This window comes from Trachemys scripta, chromosome 7 (assembly GCF_013100865.1).
Source record: "Trachemys scripta elegans isolate TJP31775 chromosome 7, CAS_Tse_1.0, whole genome shotgun sequence".
Taxonomy (NCBI): domain Eukaryota; kingdom Metazoa; phylum Chordata; order Testudines; family Emydidae; genus Trachemys; species Trachemys scripta.
Window position 1 is genome coordinate 12,545,373 of NC_048304.1, and position 17,564 is coordinate 12,562,936.

At 38.8% G+C, this 17,564-nt stretch overlaps 1 protein-coding gene across 10 annotated transcripts in view; it reads left to right on the forward strand.

Moving 5' to 3' along the window:
• CHL1 (cell adhesion molecule L1 like) overlaps positions 1-17,564 on the forward strand; it is a 194,848-nt gene that overhangs the window by 166,871 nt on the left and 10,413 nt on the right. For 7 of the 10 annotated variants that reach the window (XM_034775324.1, XM_034775322.1, XM_034775329.1 and 4 more), the window contains 7 exons: positions 1,571-1,686; positions 1,844-2,048; positions 2,428-2,550; positions 3,998-4,177; positions 13,670-13,831; positions 14,532-14,663; positions 17,104-17,176. In XM_034775324.1, the coding sequence (XP_034631215.1) occupies positions 1,571-1,686; positions 1,844-2,048; positions 2,428-2,550; positions 3,998-4,177; positions 13,670-13,831; positions 14,532-14,663; positions 17,104-17,176 (991 nt within the window). Of the gene's footprint in view, positions 1-1,570; positions 1,687-1,843; positions 2,049-2,427; positions 2,551-3,997; positions 4,178-13,669; positions 13,832-14,531; positions 14,664-17,103; positions 17,177-17,283; positions 17,363-17,564 lie in introns of all 10 variants that reach the window. The other 3 variants (XR_004646402.1, XR_004646403.1, XM_034775328.1) reach the window with 2 other exon arrangements.

A 17,564-nucleotide genomic window follows, 5' to 3' on the forward strand; every position in this document is an offset into this window, starting at 1 on the left:
AAAGTCAGGCAGTTTTCATCCCATGTCTGAAACCTTCAAGTTGTTTTCTTAACAGCAGAATGGATGGACAGCTTGAATGGCCTACAAAAAAGCCTGCAAGAGATTAGCCAACTGAGACAACTGTTTACTTTATTACTTATTTAAATGGACAAACAACCAAAATCCTTCTTTAATCCATCATGCTGTGCACTAGCCACTGCTGAACTGAATTATTTTATAGATGTTACTCCAGGGCTGTTCCTCCAGCCTCTCTACTCTGACTCTCTCTTGACATGAATTTAGCCTGTGCCCCAAATAGGTGCTATAAAAGCCATCATTATCATCATCAAAACATAAAAAAAAAGGCTCAAAAAGGAAACTCTTATGAACATTATACAAAGAAACTAACCCTCAATTAGGTTTTGTTTACGGATTCCGCTGAATGACCTGTTCTAAGTAGATGAGTTATTAATGTTCGGAAAGGAGCTCTTTTACATGGCAAGTGATTTTTGTCATATTTCATTTTTCTGATAGTTTGTTAATTTAAAGCCTGACCCTGTAAACACTTACTACTGGGAGTCTCAATGAGACTGTTTATGGCAGTAAAAAATAATCATCCCTTACTCCCTGGTAGTGAGTGCGGGGTTGGGACATGTGGTTTTTCACTGTCACAATATTAACACCGAACAACATATCACCTGGTAGATAGTGAAAGTAAGTAAAAAGGGAGATTTCTCTGTGTGTGTTCAGTTTAACTTGCAATGTGCTTTCTGATCCTGTATCCACTGATGTGGCATTGACTCTGGGTCTAGTTATTTCAGATGCTGGAGTAGATTTCTTGATGTTCTGTGGTGATTAAAACCCTGCTCTTTAACCAGTTGATTTAATTGTAAAAGAAATTGCTTAAAGAAAGAACTCTAACTCCTCATTAAAAAAAACAATCTTAATCACAATTTTTTTTTTATCCTCACTGATACAGAGGTGATGGGCCCCCATTTGGAACTGAACTGGGGAAATCTCCAGACTTCAAAGCATGAGTCTCTATAACTTGAACCAGGCTGGGTAGCTGGGGGACACTATGATCTTGTCTACACTTGCCTACCTTTGGTGTGGCGTGTAGGATATGTGTAACTACACAGCACAGTGAAAGGAAGGCTACATCCACACTGCCTACAAGTGACAATAAAAGACACCAACATGGGGGAGGCAGTGTGGAAAGACGCCGGAGAGCTGCCAAAGACTTTTCCCTCTGCCAGAGACTTTCACTGTGGCAGGGAAAGATTTCAGCACTCCCTGCAGCTGGAGCCTTTCTCTGTGGTGGGGAAAGGCTCTGACAACAGGGAGGCCGTGGGACACGACACTGCTAAAAATAGCAGTGTAGACATCAGAGGCACTGCTTTGGCATGTAGAGACCCGTATAGGGCACGCCCCCCAGATTTCAGGCACGTAGGGCTCTCTACCGTACTCCCCATCTGTGCTGCTGGGCATGCAGTGTCTGTACTCTATCTATATGTCACCACAAGTGTAGAGCTACTCTTTGAAAATAAATCCTAGGGAGTATCCTTAGTATGTAACACCTACGTATTTACAGTTCCAGATGCTGCTCCTTCAAGTGTAACGGTGGAAGTGATGAATAGTACACTAGTTAAAGCGATCTGGTCCGGCATTCCAAGAGACCGTGTTCGTGGACACTTAAAAGGATATAAGGTTGTCATAATTTATTCTTTAAATAATCCGATGTCTTTTTCATGCCGTGTTAGGTGAATCCTAAGTTTAAAGTAATTGCTGTGAGGTTGGGGGAAATCAATGCAGTGTTCATCCCCATAGAACTTAATCTGTTACAGAATTGCCCTTCTCAATACAGGTCATTTGGTGGAAAACAAGGAGTTTGCTGGACGGAAAACAACATCGCCCAGACAAACACTTCCTAACATTTACAGGAGACAGAAACTATGGCATGATTCCTGGTCTAGAGCCATTTAGTGAATTTCATTTAACCGTCTTGGCTTTCAATGCAAAAGGAGCTGGACCTGAAAGCTCTCCAACCATATTCCAAACTCCAGAAGGAGGTAAGAAAAATTTAAAATATGGGGATGGAAGAAATTAAACAAACATCTTCCTTGAAACCAGACCAATTAATTCTACTAAGAACTCTGTGTGACTCTAAATTATTATGCTGGAATAAAAAAAGGGTTTAATACCATTATCCAATAGAAGGGTCCAAGTCTATTCAGTAAATGGGAGTTAACAAGGCTGAGGACTCTCAAAAGGTGTTTAACAAGCATCTTGCTGAATCAGATCCTAAGCATCTAACATATGTTGACTGAGAATGGAGAACTGTACATATTGGATGACGTTATATGCCATACTAACAGGAATGTATGTAGACTGAGCTGCTAAAATATGATCTACATTCAGTGAAACTAAGCTAATGCCTATGTTTTCCAGTCCCTGAACAGCCACATTTTCTAAGAATACTAAACTTTGATAAGGATTCTGTCACTTTGTCATGGGGTCTTCCCAGAAAACCAAATGGCTTCCTTACTGGCTACATTTTGCAATATCAGATAAGTAAGTACATGTTTTACTTTGATGTAGACTTTTAGCAAATAGATCATATTTAAATCAAACATTATTTTAATATAAAGTTATTTAAAATAGACAGTAACTTGAAACTAATCATTTTAAATTTTAAGTAACAATTTGTTCAGCACAGAAAAAATGTTCCAAAATTACAGATGTGAGTTTAGCCTGCTGGGGGCAGGCCAATTCCATTTTCCAGGGGAAAAGGATTTCAGCATATTCTTTTTCCGTCTAGATAAGCTCAAAGTGCAATCATGATACATTCAAAGACTCTCAGTCTAATCAAATCATGTAATAAATGTTTTCAAATTCACAGACAGTTAACCCAATAGTTAAATAGTGCAGAGAAAATGTATAGCTGTTTTTAGAAATGCACCTGACTTTTCAAAGAAGAAATAATTTGTGATGATAGTGCATGAGTCATGTGCATAGGCTTAGAATCTTTAAACACACATAGTTGGTACAGCTGGGCAAATAATGCAAACCTTTCTTTTTTTTTGGTGAATATTTATTCAGATTTTTTAATTATTTCAATTCAGCAAATGCTCTCCTCCTGTTTGTAAAAAAAATCCTACATTTAGAGTCAGGGTAATTACGCTGAGTCATGTGAGCAAGTGGGTCCAATGATGTGTCAGCAGGATATCAAGGAAATAGAAATGTTTCTTTGGGGCTGGAAGGAGCTAGAACAGATACGGTTCTGGAGCAGCCAAGCTCAGGGAGGAAAGTTTACGTAGAATTATTGTTTATGAGTTACCAGTACAGCCAAACACTGGGGGTAAGTGGATATTAATTCAATGTACTCCGAGGATGGAGTGGTCATACAACCCACGTCGCCGAAGAAATTGTTTGCTGTGAACTTTTTGCTCAGCACTGATCCTTACTAAGGCAACTGCACTCTTACGTTTGTAGTACTTTTATAGGGGTTGGATGCTCTCCATTTTTGGAGAGGGCCAACTATCGGTGTTCAAGAGGCCATTCCTTATATAGCAGCCAGCTACTATATTTCCTGCAAGCACCCCATAAACTTGCATCATGGCTGCAGGCCTACCAAAGTTTAAGGACCTAGGTAGATGTTTGGGAGTAAAATGAAAATCCAAGAACAGTCTCAATTAATGTGCATTCAGGGTTCTAGACAAACATTTTGCATAGCTCTAAAAGTCAGGCCTTTTTTTTTTTTTTTAATAACTAAACCTCTAGAATCATAGAGCCTTTTCAACTATCATAATACCCAATCATGTAGTTGATTGGTTTAGACATGGTAAATCCCATTTGAAGACTCACAAATGTATCAGGGTAGTAAGATATACATTTATTTAAAGTGCCCTCCTTCCTACTTACTGTAAACTGCATCTTTTCCATCAGCTTTCTTGTCACATTCGCATTTTGGTAACATTTAGCTGCCATGCCTGACTGAACTCTATTGTTTCTCTTTCAGTAAATGAGACAGATGAGATTGGAGCACTGAATGACGTCAATATTACAAACCCTTCAACTTTCAGCTGGAGGTTTTCAAATCTGAGCTCCAGCACCAAGTATAAATTCTATGTGAAGGCCTGTACTATAAAAGGCTGTGGGAAACCAATCACAGAAGAAGGACTAACCATAACAGAAGGGAGTAAGTTAATGGGGGTATAATTTAATGATGAGGAGTTTTAATGATAATGGAAAATCCATGGAGAATATTCCAGCTTTGACATTTTCCTCTCTAATTAGAGGAAATTATTTGCTTTTAAGTTTGCTTTGCCTTCGCACAATCAATGAACTTTTAAATGTAGGAACCCAGGTACTCCAAAAACACAAAAAAGGTTTAGCTATTCCATGTCACTATGCAACAGCTTCAACCAACCAATCCGCTCAGCTGATTTTTATCAAACCTAGCAGCTTGCATTTAGTAACCACTAACAGGAAGTTGGAGAACAACAAAAAAACATTTTCAATAATATTGTACGGCCATATTCTGCCCTTAAATGGACATTTTGGATTCCGAGAAATATTAAAAGCCATGTATTGTCATTTGAGGGCAGAACTCGGGATCCCACAAATCAAGATTAACATAAGGCTAACAGTAGTGCACTTGCTTCATACATAGCATTATTTTCCCATAAACTAACACAGTGAATTACATTTGTAGGCTACTTGGTGTCCTCCTAAAACACTAACGTTCAATGATTTACAAGAAAATTAGAAGAACAAGCCAGTCTCTCATTCAACTGAAATAAATACACTGTGCTCTGCAACTCTGAAAGTTCTACTGTACCAACGGACAAGTTCCTACATATTAATCAACAATGATTGTTTTTGACATACCACAGCAAAGGACAAAGAGAATGTGATAAGCAGAAATGGCCTGGCTACATGATTTTTAACACTGATGACATATTACTTAATAGTAACTTAATATCTTAGCTGACTTTCACCCTGCATAGTCTCTTCAGGTGGTGAAGCCAAAGTCCAGTTCCTGGCAAAAAATTATTCTTAATCCAGTTAACGTAGCAAGCCTGATTTCAGGATCCAGTCACTAAGTAGCGGTTAAGGCCCCATCTGAGAAACAGAGACACCCCATCTCCTTTTGTCTTCTTCCACATGATTTAATCCTTAATATCCTTAACAAATGTTTGTGCATAAACACTGGTTGTGCATGTGATGCCTCTCAGTATCCTTCCGAATCCATGCATGGATCTAAAGACAAATTTCCCACTTTTGCGTCCCATAGAGAATGTCAAAGATTGCCTACCCAATGATGAAATCAGCAGCTCATTTAATTACCTCTCTCTCTCTCTCACTCACACACACACACACACACTCTCTCTCTCTCACTCGTGCTCTCCTTGGACTTCAGAAAATCTCCAGTCATACTTGCAGTCTGTGAGAAATTATTTCCATGAATCAACCTACCCAGACCAGAGTACCGCATCCAAATCTGGGTGCAGGATTCCATCTCTAACTAATTCCACACATAAACATATTCCCTTGCTCATTAAATCATTCAGGAAAGTTCTTAAGGTACCGGCAGATACCAAGGTGCAAAATATTCTATTATTCTCCCTTTGTAGTTCATGTGGACTCCCATCATCAAAACTGCTTGAATCATAATGCTGCCCTCCCAGACCCAATACCTGATAGGTAAGGTTTTCTATCACAGACCAGTTCTTATTTCATTTAAGTGAGCAGACTCACCGTAGGCTGGGTTATTCTGCCACATTCTTCCCCTCAGGTAACTGGCTGTGGTTGCATTACTATACTGATCAGAAGGCTGAACTGATGCCTTTTCACTGACTTAAGTCAAGCCCACCCATACACTGCATACATCCTCCAAAACCACTGTGCAGCTGTTTCAGGGCCATGCAGAATCTGGCACTATATTAATAAAGGGCCTCTATTTCCAGCATCCTTTTTGTTCCCTCTGTTTATTATACTATTAAGGGAAGTGTGAATCTTTTGCTGGTAGATGAGATTAATGGCTAAATTGAAAAAAAGATAACTTTAGAAATCAGATTAAAATGGGTTAGAGTTTTGTTTTTGACGACAAAATTTATATATATATATATATATAATTAATTTTATTTTATTTTAATTTGAGCCCAGAAAAATACAGTGCTTCTTCATTAGCCATTTATTCTTGTATTCTTTGCTGAGATCAGGAGTCCTCCATTTGGTCATTTCGGATGTTGTTATTAATTTGCACAACCCTGTGTAACACGCTAGGTTTTAAAAGGATCTTTGTTGGTAACGCTGTCAGTAACATGTGGCTAGGAAACATGATAAATAGAAATTTTGACATTTAATTTTCCCCGTGTTTTCTTTCTTTTCTTTCAAAAGATTTTGTTGGCAATGGCAGCAAGGGATTCTACTAAGAGTCAGAGCAGCAGATTGCACATCAAATAGAATAGCATAATCTGTGTAAATTCTAAGGGTCCTATTCTGCTGCTACTTTTGTGCCCTATTCCACAATTTTTTCAGGTAATTTAAGTGAGAGCCACGTGACAGTTCCAATGTCCATCCTTAGATACAGCTCTGCAGCTTACGCTGAAATCCCAGAGGACTTTTATGTAATTATCTGAAGGCTAAATTGGTCCAGACTCATTTAAAGTATGGAAAATCTATGTCGTTTGGCTGAGGAAATCACACACATTTCCGTGACTTTCTCATTTTTTGCAGTTAGGAATGGAGGGCACGCAAAATACAAGGAGGGTGATAAAATGTGTAACTATCTCAGTTAAACAAGTTACACGGTCTCTCAAAAAATGGAGTGTTTTCAAAAGTCAAGGCATATCAGTTAAAGTTGCCCAGATTTAAAGAGGCAGATTGAAAGTGTGGTTCTACTGTGGAATGAGACTCCATAAAGTAACATTCCATAATAGTCAATGTGCTCCATTTTCAAAGAAAAAAGATGCACCTCTCTTATCTATGTTAGAGCTTCTATAGCTCCCATGACTCTAGTATATCCAGCTGTCACAGGCTACATTGTGGGCTTTGTGAAATACACTGTCCCAGAGAAATACAGATATCGGGGTGGGTTGTGGATAGGTATTCAGTCATGTTTGGTTCCTGGCATATTTGACCTGACTTTCTAATAGCTATATTAAAGTAAATACTCATTTGTTTCCCATTATATCTGAAAACCAGTGAATTTATGTGTTTTATACTCCTCAGGGGAGTAGGTTGTGCAGGTTGTCCTATAAGGAATGTCAGGCCCCAAAGCTGCTTCCTACCACAGTTCCATGGTGAACTTCTGCATCACAGCACACGAAGAAGTGGGAAATGAACAGACTGGGCTAGGGAAAGGGAAATCTTCTGTGTTATCCCTCAATGGTCTAGAGCAGCTTTCTGCAGTCCTTGCATATCCTGGTGTGGAGAGAATTCCCCATCAGCCCAGAGCCTTGCTTGAGACAGAAGGAGTCATTTCTCTATAATTCCTTTAAAATGTGGTTCTCCTCTGCAATGTGTGTGCCTAGGGTCAAATCCAGTACTATTAACCAATGGTCTATAAGGAGCAGGCCCCAAATGTAATCCCCCATTCATACCCTGCATGTCACTACCCTAACACCAATAACACTAATAACTCAATCCACTATGTAATATACCGTCAATAGAGGGGAAGATTTCTTAAATCAGCATTCTAACCGAAGTGAATATTTAGTGGCAAAACCCAGCTGAGATACAACAGGTGGTTGCACAGGTGATTGATAAAACACTGTGCAGAACTTGTGCCTACTGAGTTGCATGGAAGAGTCATGGGGAACCACAGGGAACACTCCATTTGCACAAAAGCTCAGATTAAGGCCTTTCATGACTAGAAAAAGATGACTCACAGTCGCACTTGAAATTAATCATAGAATCAAAGAATATCAGGGTTGGAAAGGACCTCAGGAGGTCATCTAGTCCAACCCCCTGCTCAAAGCAGGACCAACCCCAACTAAATCATCCCAGCCATTTGTCAAGCCTCATCTTAAAAACCTCTAAGGAAGGAGATTCTACCAGCTCCCTAGGTAACCCATTCCAGTGCTTCACCACCCTCCTAGTGAAATTTTTTTTCCTAATATCCAACCTAAACCTCCCCCACTGCAACTTGAGACCATTACTCCTCATTCTGTCATCTGGTACCATTGAGAACAGTCTAGATCAGGGGTCGGCAACGTTTGGCATGCGGCTCGTCAGGGTAAGCACCCTGGCGGGCCGGGCCAGTTTATTTACCTGCTGACGCGGCAGGTTCAGCCGATCGCGGCCCCCACTGGCCACGGTTCGCCGTCCCGGGCCAATGGGGGTGGCGGGAAGCGGCGCAGGCGAGGGATGTGCTGGCCCCATTGGCCCGGGACGGCGAACCGCCGAACCTGCCGCGTCAACAGGTAAATAAACTAGCCCAGCCCGCCAGGGTAAGCACCCTGGCGAGCCGCGTGCCAGAGGTTGCCGACCCCTGGTCTAGATCCATCCTCTTTGGAAACCCCTTTCAGGTAGTTGAAAGCAGCTATCGAATCCCCCCTCATTCTTCTCTTCTGCAGACTAAACAATCCCAGTTCCCTCAGCCTCTCCTCATAACTCATGTGCTCCAGCCCCCTAATCATTTTTGTTGCCCTCCGCTGGACTCTTTCCAATTTTTCCACAACCTTCTTGTAGTGTGGGGCCCAAAACTGGACACAGTACTCCAGATGAGGCCTCACCAATGTCAAATAGCGGGGAATGATCACATCCCTGGATCTGCTGGCAATGCCCCTACTCATATAGCCCAAAATGCTGTTAACCTTCTTGGCAACAAGGGCACACTGTTGACTCATATCCAGCTTCCCATCCACTGTAACCCCTAGGTCCTTTTCTGCAGAAATCCTTTTCCCAATCGTTTTGGGTTGCCATAGGTTCTCGAGTTTCTTTTTCACTCACCTAGAGAAATTATTCAATCAGTCATCATAGAGTTCGAGGGTTTTTTTTGGGGGGGGGGGGGTAGGGGGAGGGAGGTTAGATGTAAAACAGGGATCATTTTGTTTGGAGAATTTTTACTAATGGTGGAAATTACTGCCGCTCTGTAACATTTGCATTACATTGCAGAATAATTTTTTTTAAAAGTACAGTTTCAAAGTTAAATTATATTTTCAGTTTGATGTTAAAATGAATGATTGGAGATTAGCAAATTGTGATTTAGGATCAGCAGTTTTTTCTCTGCGGTGATAATTATGAACCTGGGTGTAGAATTTATAGATTTAACATTGTTGAGCTTTTAGCTTTTTTTTGTATTTTTAGAGAGAGTTGATTAAATATTATGGGCTTATCTCAGGCTTAACTCCATGAAAGAATGTGTGCTGTCTCTGTTTAGAAAATGATTATTACTTCTACCTTTTTATTTAGGTAGCATTTCTTAAACTGCCCCCAAAACATTGACATACGAAAACCTGATGATCAATATTGCTATATGTGTAATTAGCCACCTGAAATGATATACAGCATAACATTAATATATATTTTAAATGGAAAGAGAAACTCCTAAAAAAATAGAACTAAATCCGCCTCTGATAGCCAGGCATCTGACTCAACAATCTTTGTTGCCAAATTTCATACTATCCAGAGCTACCAGTGATTTGCAGCATTGACAAGATACAGAATTATGTATGTTACAATGATTACTGTACATACAAAAATCCAAGTGTTAATGAAAAATCCAGGCACATGAAACAGTAACTATTGCTATAATTTTCAAAGGAGCCTAAGGAAGTTACATGTTCCAATCTCATTATAATTCAATGACAATTGGGCACCTACTTCCCTTGGGCTTTATTTAAAATCCCAGCCTGAGAATACTAACCTTTATGACGTCTCTCAAGATCATGATAATAGCCTCTCATACAATAAGGTCTGATCCTTCTCAATTCTCATTTGCTACCCAACATTCTGAAAGCCTAAAAACACAGTTTTCTTAGCCATATAGAATAACATCCTAATAGAGAGAATCATTTCTTGAACTATGACCAACTGATTGACAGGCCTTCACCACTATCCCATCATTTATACAACTCCTCAGGCAGCCTTCTGCCCTCTCAAGCCACACTGCTGATCTGCACATGTACTGGGAGCAACTCTGCAAGCCCTGGTGGTACATACGAGCTTTTCCTGAACCAGGGCACTCGTGATCACCTACTGCTATTCTAAGCATCACAAGCATTACCTAGTGAATCCTTTCTATAGTTAAATACCATCGCACCTCTCCCACCCTGTTACAGCCAGTAAAACTGTGGCCAGGAGCAAAAGTAAACAGAAACAGAAATGGTGGTAAGACAAAATGAGCTAACCTCTCTTCTGTGCTTTATCCAAAAGTCCAACAACCCAAAAGTCAAGGTGTATGGTCTGGGTGTCAAGCTAAGCAGGATGGCCTACTAATTTTCATCTAATGGATTTTAAGGATGTGAGGGTAATTGTAAATTACCAGTAAAAAAAGATCTCTCCCAATCAGCACGAACTACCTCCTGGAATACAAAAGCCCAGAAGGTAGAGTGTAATTATGATGCATATTTATAAGCTTTTAATAGCCATTCAGTAGAGGAAAACTGATGAAAGTGTAGTTTAACTTTCCATTTATTCCAGGCAGATGTATTTAGACAGGTGCTGTTATAAATTAAAATATTACCTACAATGATAATTCAACTGTAAGATTGCCAATCCTTTTTTTTTAATAAGTGAGTTTCATAACAGATGTGCTAACTTTTAGAGAACTAGCACTATAGTACGTCTTTAGGGGAGGTTTATCTTTGTTTTCCCATTATTCCATAGGTTTCCATTGTTCTCATAAATCTCTAAATCCAATAGGAATATTGTAAAATTGCAGTTCAGTTTAATGTTCATGTGAATCCCAGGATATGGCTGATACATAGTAGTGGGGAGATGACAAATGCTGGTGGTATATTTTTATTACTAAAGCTTATTTCCTTTATTGTAGATTAAAAACCTAACCTAACTGCTCTCAGTTTTCCGAAGCTAATTTCTGCTGCGCACTGACCTTTCAGTATATCGAGTAAACATTTCCTTACCAGTAGATCTTTGTTTGCCTTGCTCGGGATTCTACACTATTTCTTCTAGTCCCTCTACCAATCCTTCCCCAGTTACCCATTATTGCTTTTCTATGGGTATTGTACAGTATTTAGTTTTATAATGCAGACCAGATTTACATGGAAAGAAATCACACACATGCAATGTCCACTGGACTCCTATCTTACATTTTAGAATACAGAAAATCCTTTATACAACATTGTGGTGCCAAATATCAAAGGTTGTGCAGAACTCATGGTGTAAAACTTTGTTCCCAATCAGGCCATCCCAATAAGGCAAAACACCCAATCCCTGATTCTGCAAAACACCCAATCCCTGATCCTGCAAAGCACTCAATCCCTGATCCTGCAAAGCACTTAAGCACATGCTTAACTTTACATAAGTGAGTCATGGCATTAAAGAAATTGACTTCTACGGGACAACTCACATGTTTAAAGCTAAGGACAAGTTTAAGTGCTTTGCTGCCTTATGATCTCAGTGAGTAGAGCTACCAGATCAGACCTATGCTGCATATACACTGGTAAATATGACTACCTTGTCTGGCTGACATCTTTAAGTCTTTGATGGCATTTATTGACCAACAGGATTAAAGTTCACATAGAAGAGCTTTATTTCTTGTTACTTTACGGGTAGCTTTTTTATGAAACACATTGTTCTGACATCCTGATTTTACAAAATGTAATTAAAATTTACCTGTAATGTCTTGTTGCTTAATTTGCAGTTTGATTAAAAAATTATAGCTCAGCTTCATGTACCGTAGTTCATTTTGTAAAATGTACCACTAGATGGATTAAGTATCAGAGGGGTAGCCGTGTTAGTCTGAATCTGTAAAAAGCAACAGAGGGTCCTGTGGCACCTTTAAGACTAACAAAAGTATTGGAGCATAAGCTTTCGTGGGTGAATGCCCACTTCATCAGACGCAAGGCTTGTGTCTGATGAAGTGGGCATTCACCCACGAAAGCTTATGCTCCAATACTTTTGTTAGTCTTAAAGGTGCCACAGGACCCTCTGGATGGATTAAGTTATGCTAATACACTGTGCTTCACCATCAGCATTATTCTAATTGAACATGTTCCAGTGGTCTACTAATTTAACTACTTATTGTAATATATGTATACTTGCCTTGGAAAACGTATCATGTCCAGCACCTTTAACCATGTCTATCTACTCTTAATCTCTTTTTCTTTTCCTTCAGCTATCAAGAAGGGCTAATCGCTCAAAGCTTTTTTGTTTGCTTGCTTACCAGTTTCAGCAGTAATCAGCATTGCTTTAGTGTCCATGTTATAAGCGCAAATTGGTCGAGCAGTTTTTGAGCTATGCTGTGTGTATGAATAACCATAAGATCCCTTTCGTTAGTTGACTTTAGAATGCTGACCAGCTAAATTAAGCAAATGAAGCAACTGAACAGAAGTAAAAAGGCATATGTTTTAATGCTTTCCTCCAAACTTTGGTGATTAACGCTAGACCTGGGCATGGTTCTACTAAGGCCTGATTTGAAAGCCCATTGACATCAATGATTCTGAGCCTTTCTGTAGACTTTAACGGACTTTGGATCAGGCCCTAAATGTGGGTGCTGTTTTATATTCCTTGTGTAATTTTTAGCAAAAGTTACTGCTTAAAATCCTGAAAGAGAGGATCAGTTATGATTCATTAGTATGACTTATACTATACTGTATCCAGGATGAGGGCAAATCCTTGTATCTTCACTGCAGTGAATAACAGTTGCTTCCTTTTGCAATAAGCATTAAATACTTTTTTTTTTTAAAGCATACACAATAAACCACTTATCCTGCAGTCCTGGATTCAGGTAAAATACCTATTCATGTCAAGGAGAGTTTTGAAAGCAAAAGGAGTGCAAGACTGACTTTGTTGGAAACCCACAGAAAAAAATTGATTGAAAATACTTTTCATATAAATAAATATCAGTTAGAACATGTAAAGATTGTATATGAAAATCCATTTGAAAGAAAACTTCAGGTATACCTAAAAGAGAGCTTTGTTATAGCTTTAGTACAAATGTGAAATAAACGGGGACAAAGAGATTTATTGTCTAAGGAAAATTTGAGTATAAATCCCAGTGTAATTGTTCGTATAAAAGATGTAATAATCTGTTTCAGGATAATATGGGCCTCAGTCTTGTCCCATATACTTCAATTCAATGGGAGAAGGATCAAGCCACAGATTGTGTAAATAAACCCAGGCCATATTCAGTTGTTTTTTTTTAATTAAGCATTCATTAGTTAAAGCAGATCTATAATCCTATATGCCATTCCTTCAATATTTACTTTGATCCTGCAAATTTAAAACAAACCCTTCATAAATCTCAGGATTATTTCAGTTTGACACTGATTTTATCCTGCAGAATATCAAAGAGCAAGTACAGAAAATGCTTTTCTACTTTTTTTTCTTGTCTACCTCAAAAAATAAGATAAACTATCCAAAGGCAAATGTTAAACATATTCATGTATGCTGTTTTACTATCACTTGTTATTTAAATCATTTGTAACTGTGCATTTCAGAATCCTGCTATTGAATTAATAGAATTAATCAATGTGACTTGACTATGTACATTTCATAGGTAAAGGGATCGGGAAGATTTCAGAAGCAGTAAATCCCACCCAAAAGTTTCACCCCATTGAGGCACTTGAGTCCGGAACTGAATATACAGTTCGTCTAGTGACTAAGAATTGGGTTGATAACAATAGCATTTTTGAAGATGTAATTGAGACGAGGGAGAGAGGTGAGATATGAAACCGTTTAGGGTGATAAATCCATTGTGATAAAACCAGATTATTTTATTTTTAATTTTTCAAGAAATAATGACATTACCTATTATGTGGTGCAATGAAAGTGAAATCTTAGCCTCTTCTTGCCATGTACTTCAATAGTAGCAGGAATGGGTCCATCATTTTTCAATTCAGCTTTGTATTTTGTCTTCCCAGTAATAAATAATGACATGTAAATAATTTCCAATACATATTATTTACAGGTTTTAGCTACCATGCTATTTTAATAGGGTAGGTGCTGTTACGTTTTATATCTTCAATGTGGCTAGCTAAGCAGTTTGCATGTATCCTAAACACTTTTAACTCTATTTCTGTCGCAAAACTGCTTGCATGGGAGGCTATCAATTTCTGTCCAACTTTCCTATTTGGCATTAATCCTCTAAATCAAATAGTCCTTTGGAATTACTTATATATATTATGTTGCAGACACTTTATTTACTTAAATGTGAACATTATTCCTCATGCCTATTATTTATGTCCTGTATTTTTTTCTTTTTTACATTGAAAATGTTAGACTGAAATCAGTAAAGCAGTAAATAGCGATAGTTTGGTGTGATTCGGGTTTAGTTCAGAAAATATTAAATGGTGGTTTTTTTGGTTAGGATAGTCTATTTTCCTCTCGTTAAATGTTTTTACTTCTCTCCTTTTACAAAGCTTATGCTGGCATTTATGAGGGAATTTCCACCCAAGGCTGGTTTATTGGACTGATGTGTGCCATCGCTTTGCTTACCTTATTGCTGCTAACAATGTGCTTTGTCAAAAGAAATAAAGGAGGAAAATACTCAGGTAAATGACTCTGTTGTCCTTTTTGAGATATTTATATAATAGCAGTCATTCTTCACACAAATAACTTCTTATTGAAGTGGAAATGCCTCAATGTTTTGCCTTCGGTCCCCAACGGTTGAACTCATACCAACTGGAATACAAAATGTGCATTTGTGACTTTTAATAAATATAACATTGAGTGAATTTAAATAAACATTAGCAAATCTTGACTCAGCTGATGAGATTCTGTGCTCCATTTGTAAGAGGTGCAGCACAGAACACTCACCCCAGAAGAGGAGACACTATAATGGCTTTAAGCCACCTTTGAACCATCCTGATCCTGGATTTCTCCGGGACTCCTTGGTGTCATTGAGACAGCCATGGGGGCCTGTCTAAGTTACAACATCCTCCCCGTGTTACTTTGTGTGCTGCTGCACTGCTCAGAATCAACATGGGGCTGTGCTACGGCCCCACTCCTACTTCTGCTCCCAGAATGCTCCATGACTTGTGAGGGGGTCATTGGGAGGCAGATTGATGGGCGCACTCTGTACTGCCAGTGTAACACTGACAGACCCCGGATGCTGGCGGGCAGGATTGAACCTGGGACCTCTGGAGCTAAATGCATGAGCCTCTACTGCATGAGCTAAAAGCCAGGTGGCTCTTAGCTAAGGCTGTAGAGTAGACTCATTAATCTCTCTCTAAGTGGTCTGGGTGCCACTAGCAATCTTGTCACTGGTTAACATCTGAATAACTTTTCTCTGCTTAGAAAGATAGGGGTTTTATGCCCCGAGTGGCCCTATGGGTTTCATTGTTTTAATTAGTGAGGGTATTTTACATGTGATTCAGGAAGCAGTTTCTAACAGAGAAGGTTTAGGCCATGATCCTGCATCACTGAAGTGAGTAGGGGCACCAATTTGATCATCATATTGATAGATGGTCACTTTTCATCCAAGGTCTTTCACATGGAAACTTTGAGATTATGCCCAGCAGGTTCACCCATTGTCAGTAATTTGATATAAATTGTGACTCCTTAAATGTCCTCTGACTAGATCTCGTCATTGCATTACATGGGTTGTTTGAGCTGCACAATTAGAAATCTCTGTTCCATTTTTCTCCAGATTTTGTATTCCAAATTAAACAATGGGAATATTAGAAATGTGATAAGAGATATAGAAGTGAAAATTAAAGGCTGTGGGAGTTTGGTAGTATTAGACTGGTGGTGGGCAACGTGCGGCCCTCAGGCTGCATGTGGCCCATCAGGGTAATCTGATTGCAGGCTGCGAGACATTGTGCTGACTTTGACCGTCCACAGGCACTGCCCCGTGCAGCTCCCAGTGGCCATGGTTCGCCGTTCCCTGCCATTGGGAGCTGCGGGAAGCAGCGGATTAGCCTGATGGGCCACAGGTTGCCCACCACTGTATTAGACACTACAATAATTTTCATTATACCCACAGGTTATAACGTTAAAATGCTACATATTGCCCCTTACTCAGGTAGGTTTACAATCCAGCCCTATATGTTGTTGTTTCACAATAGTAGTTGTGCTAATTTTTTTTTTTTTTAATTTCATTGAGTATACAGGGGACCGTGCTAGGGGATCCAGTTGCAGGACTGGGGCCCTAACTTGTACACACAGGGCCAGATTTTTATAAAGGTACTTAAGCTGCCTAATTCCCATTGATTTCAGTGGGAACAGTTTGGGACCAAAATTCCTTAAAAGATCTTGTCCATATTTACTAGAGCTGCACGTGTTTATTGGACTAAAATCCTCTAATTAGCGTTTTTTTGCATGTGCAGTTACCTATTTTATATACCTAGTTATGATAATTGTGTGCTTACAATGTTTTTTTTCCAAATCTAACCACAATTAAACTAGCTAGGATAAAAGTAATAGTGACTATAATATGCCATTCTGTAATGCATGTTGATCATCAGCAGAAATCAGGAAAAAAATTCCCACATGGTACTGCACAATTAGGTTTGTAAAAAAATTACATGGATTTTACACCTTCCTTGGAAACATCCTGAATTACCCACTGATAGAGACAGGATATTTGACTAGATGCACCTTTTAAATATTTTTTCCAGTGTGGCAATTTGTAAATTCATATTCCAACTAAATAGTGTCATAATGAAATATACATTATGGTTCCAGATATAGCCTGAATTGCACAGGAAAGAAATGTGTTTTAGTAAAAGAAATTGTAGGAGCTGCATTTTCAAAGCAATGTACAAGGATTTAGCTGCAAAACTCTGACTAGGGTCCTTGGGAATTAGGCAGCTACCCCATTTTACACCTCTTGAAAACATACTCCTCTGTGCAATGCAAAACACTTAACTAAAGTTGTTGCCCTCCAGTTGTAGATAATGATTGACAGTTTTCCTATAGAACCTGCCAAATATAAAAATGATACATGACACAGCATGGTGAACAGATCTATTCTTTCTTTCATTTGTACAGTGAAAGAAAAAGAGGATTTGCATCCAGATCCCGAAGCTCAATCAATTAAAGATGAGATCTTTGGGGAATATAGGTAAATATGATCGACTATATCAAATGGTTTTTTTACAATATCTTCACAAGTATTTCTTTGTGTTTTTATTATAATATGCAAGTAACACTATTTTTTCATTTTCAAAGCAAACCCCATGGGAGTGGATGATAATATGAATGTAAAGATATATCCAGAACACTTTAATCCACCCAAGTTATGATATAGGTAATTTTTGATGGAGTAGCCCTATTTTTCCATCTGTTTCTTATTTAGCACCTTATATATATATTGTTATATAATGTTTATATTAGGCCTAATCCAAAGTCATTGAAGTCAATGGAAAGACTCTCATTGATTCCAATGGGTTTTGATTGGGCCCTTAGTAACATGGGGGTTGTTCATTCTGCAAAAGAAGAGAGAAAAATTT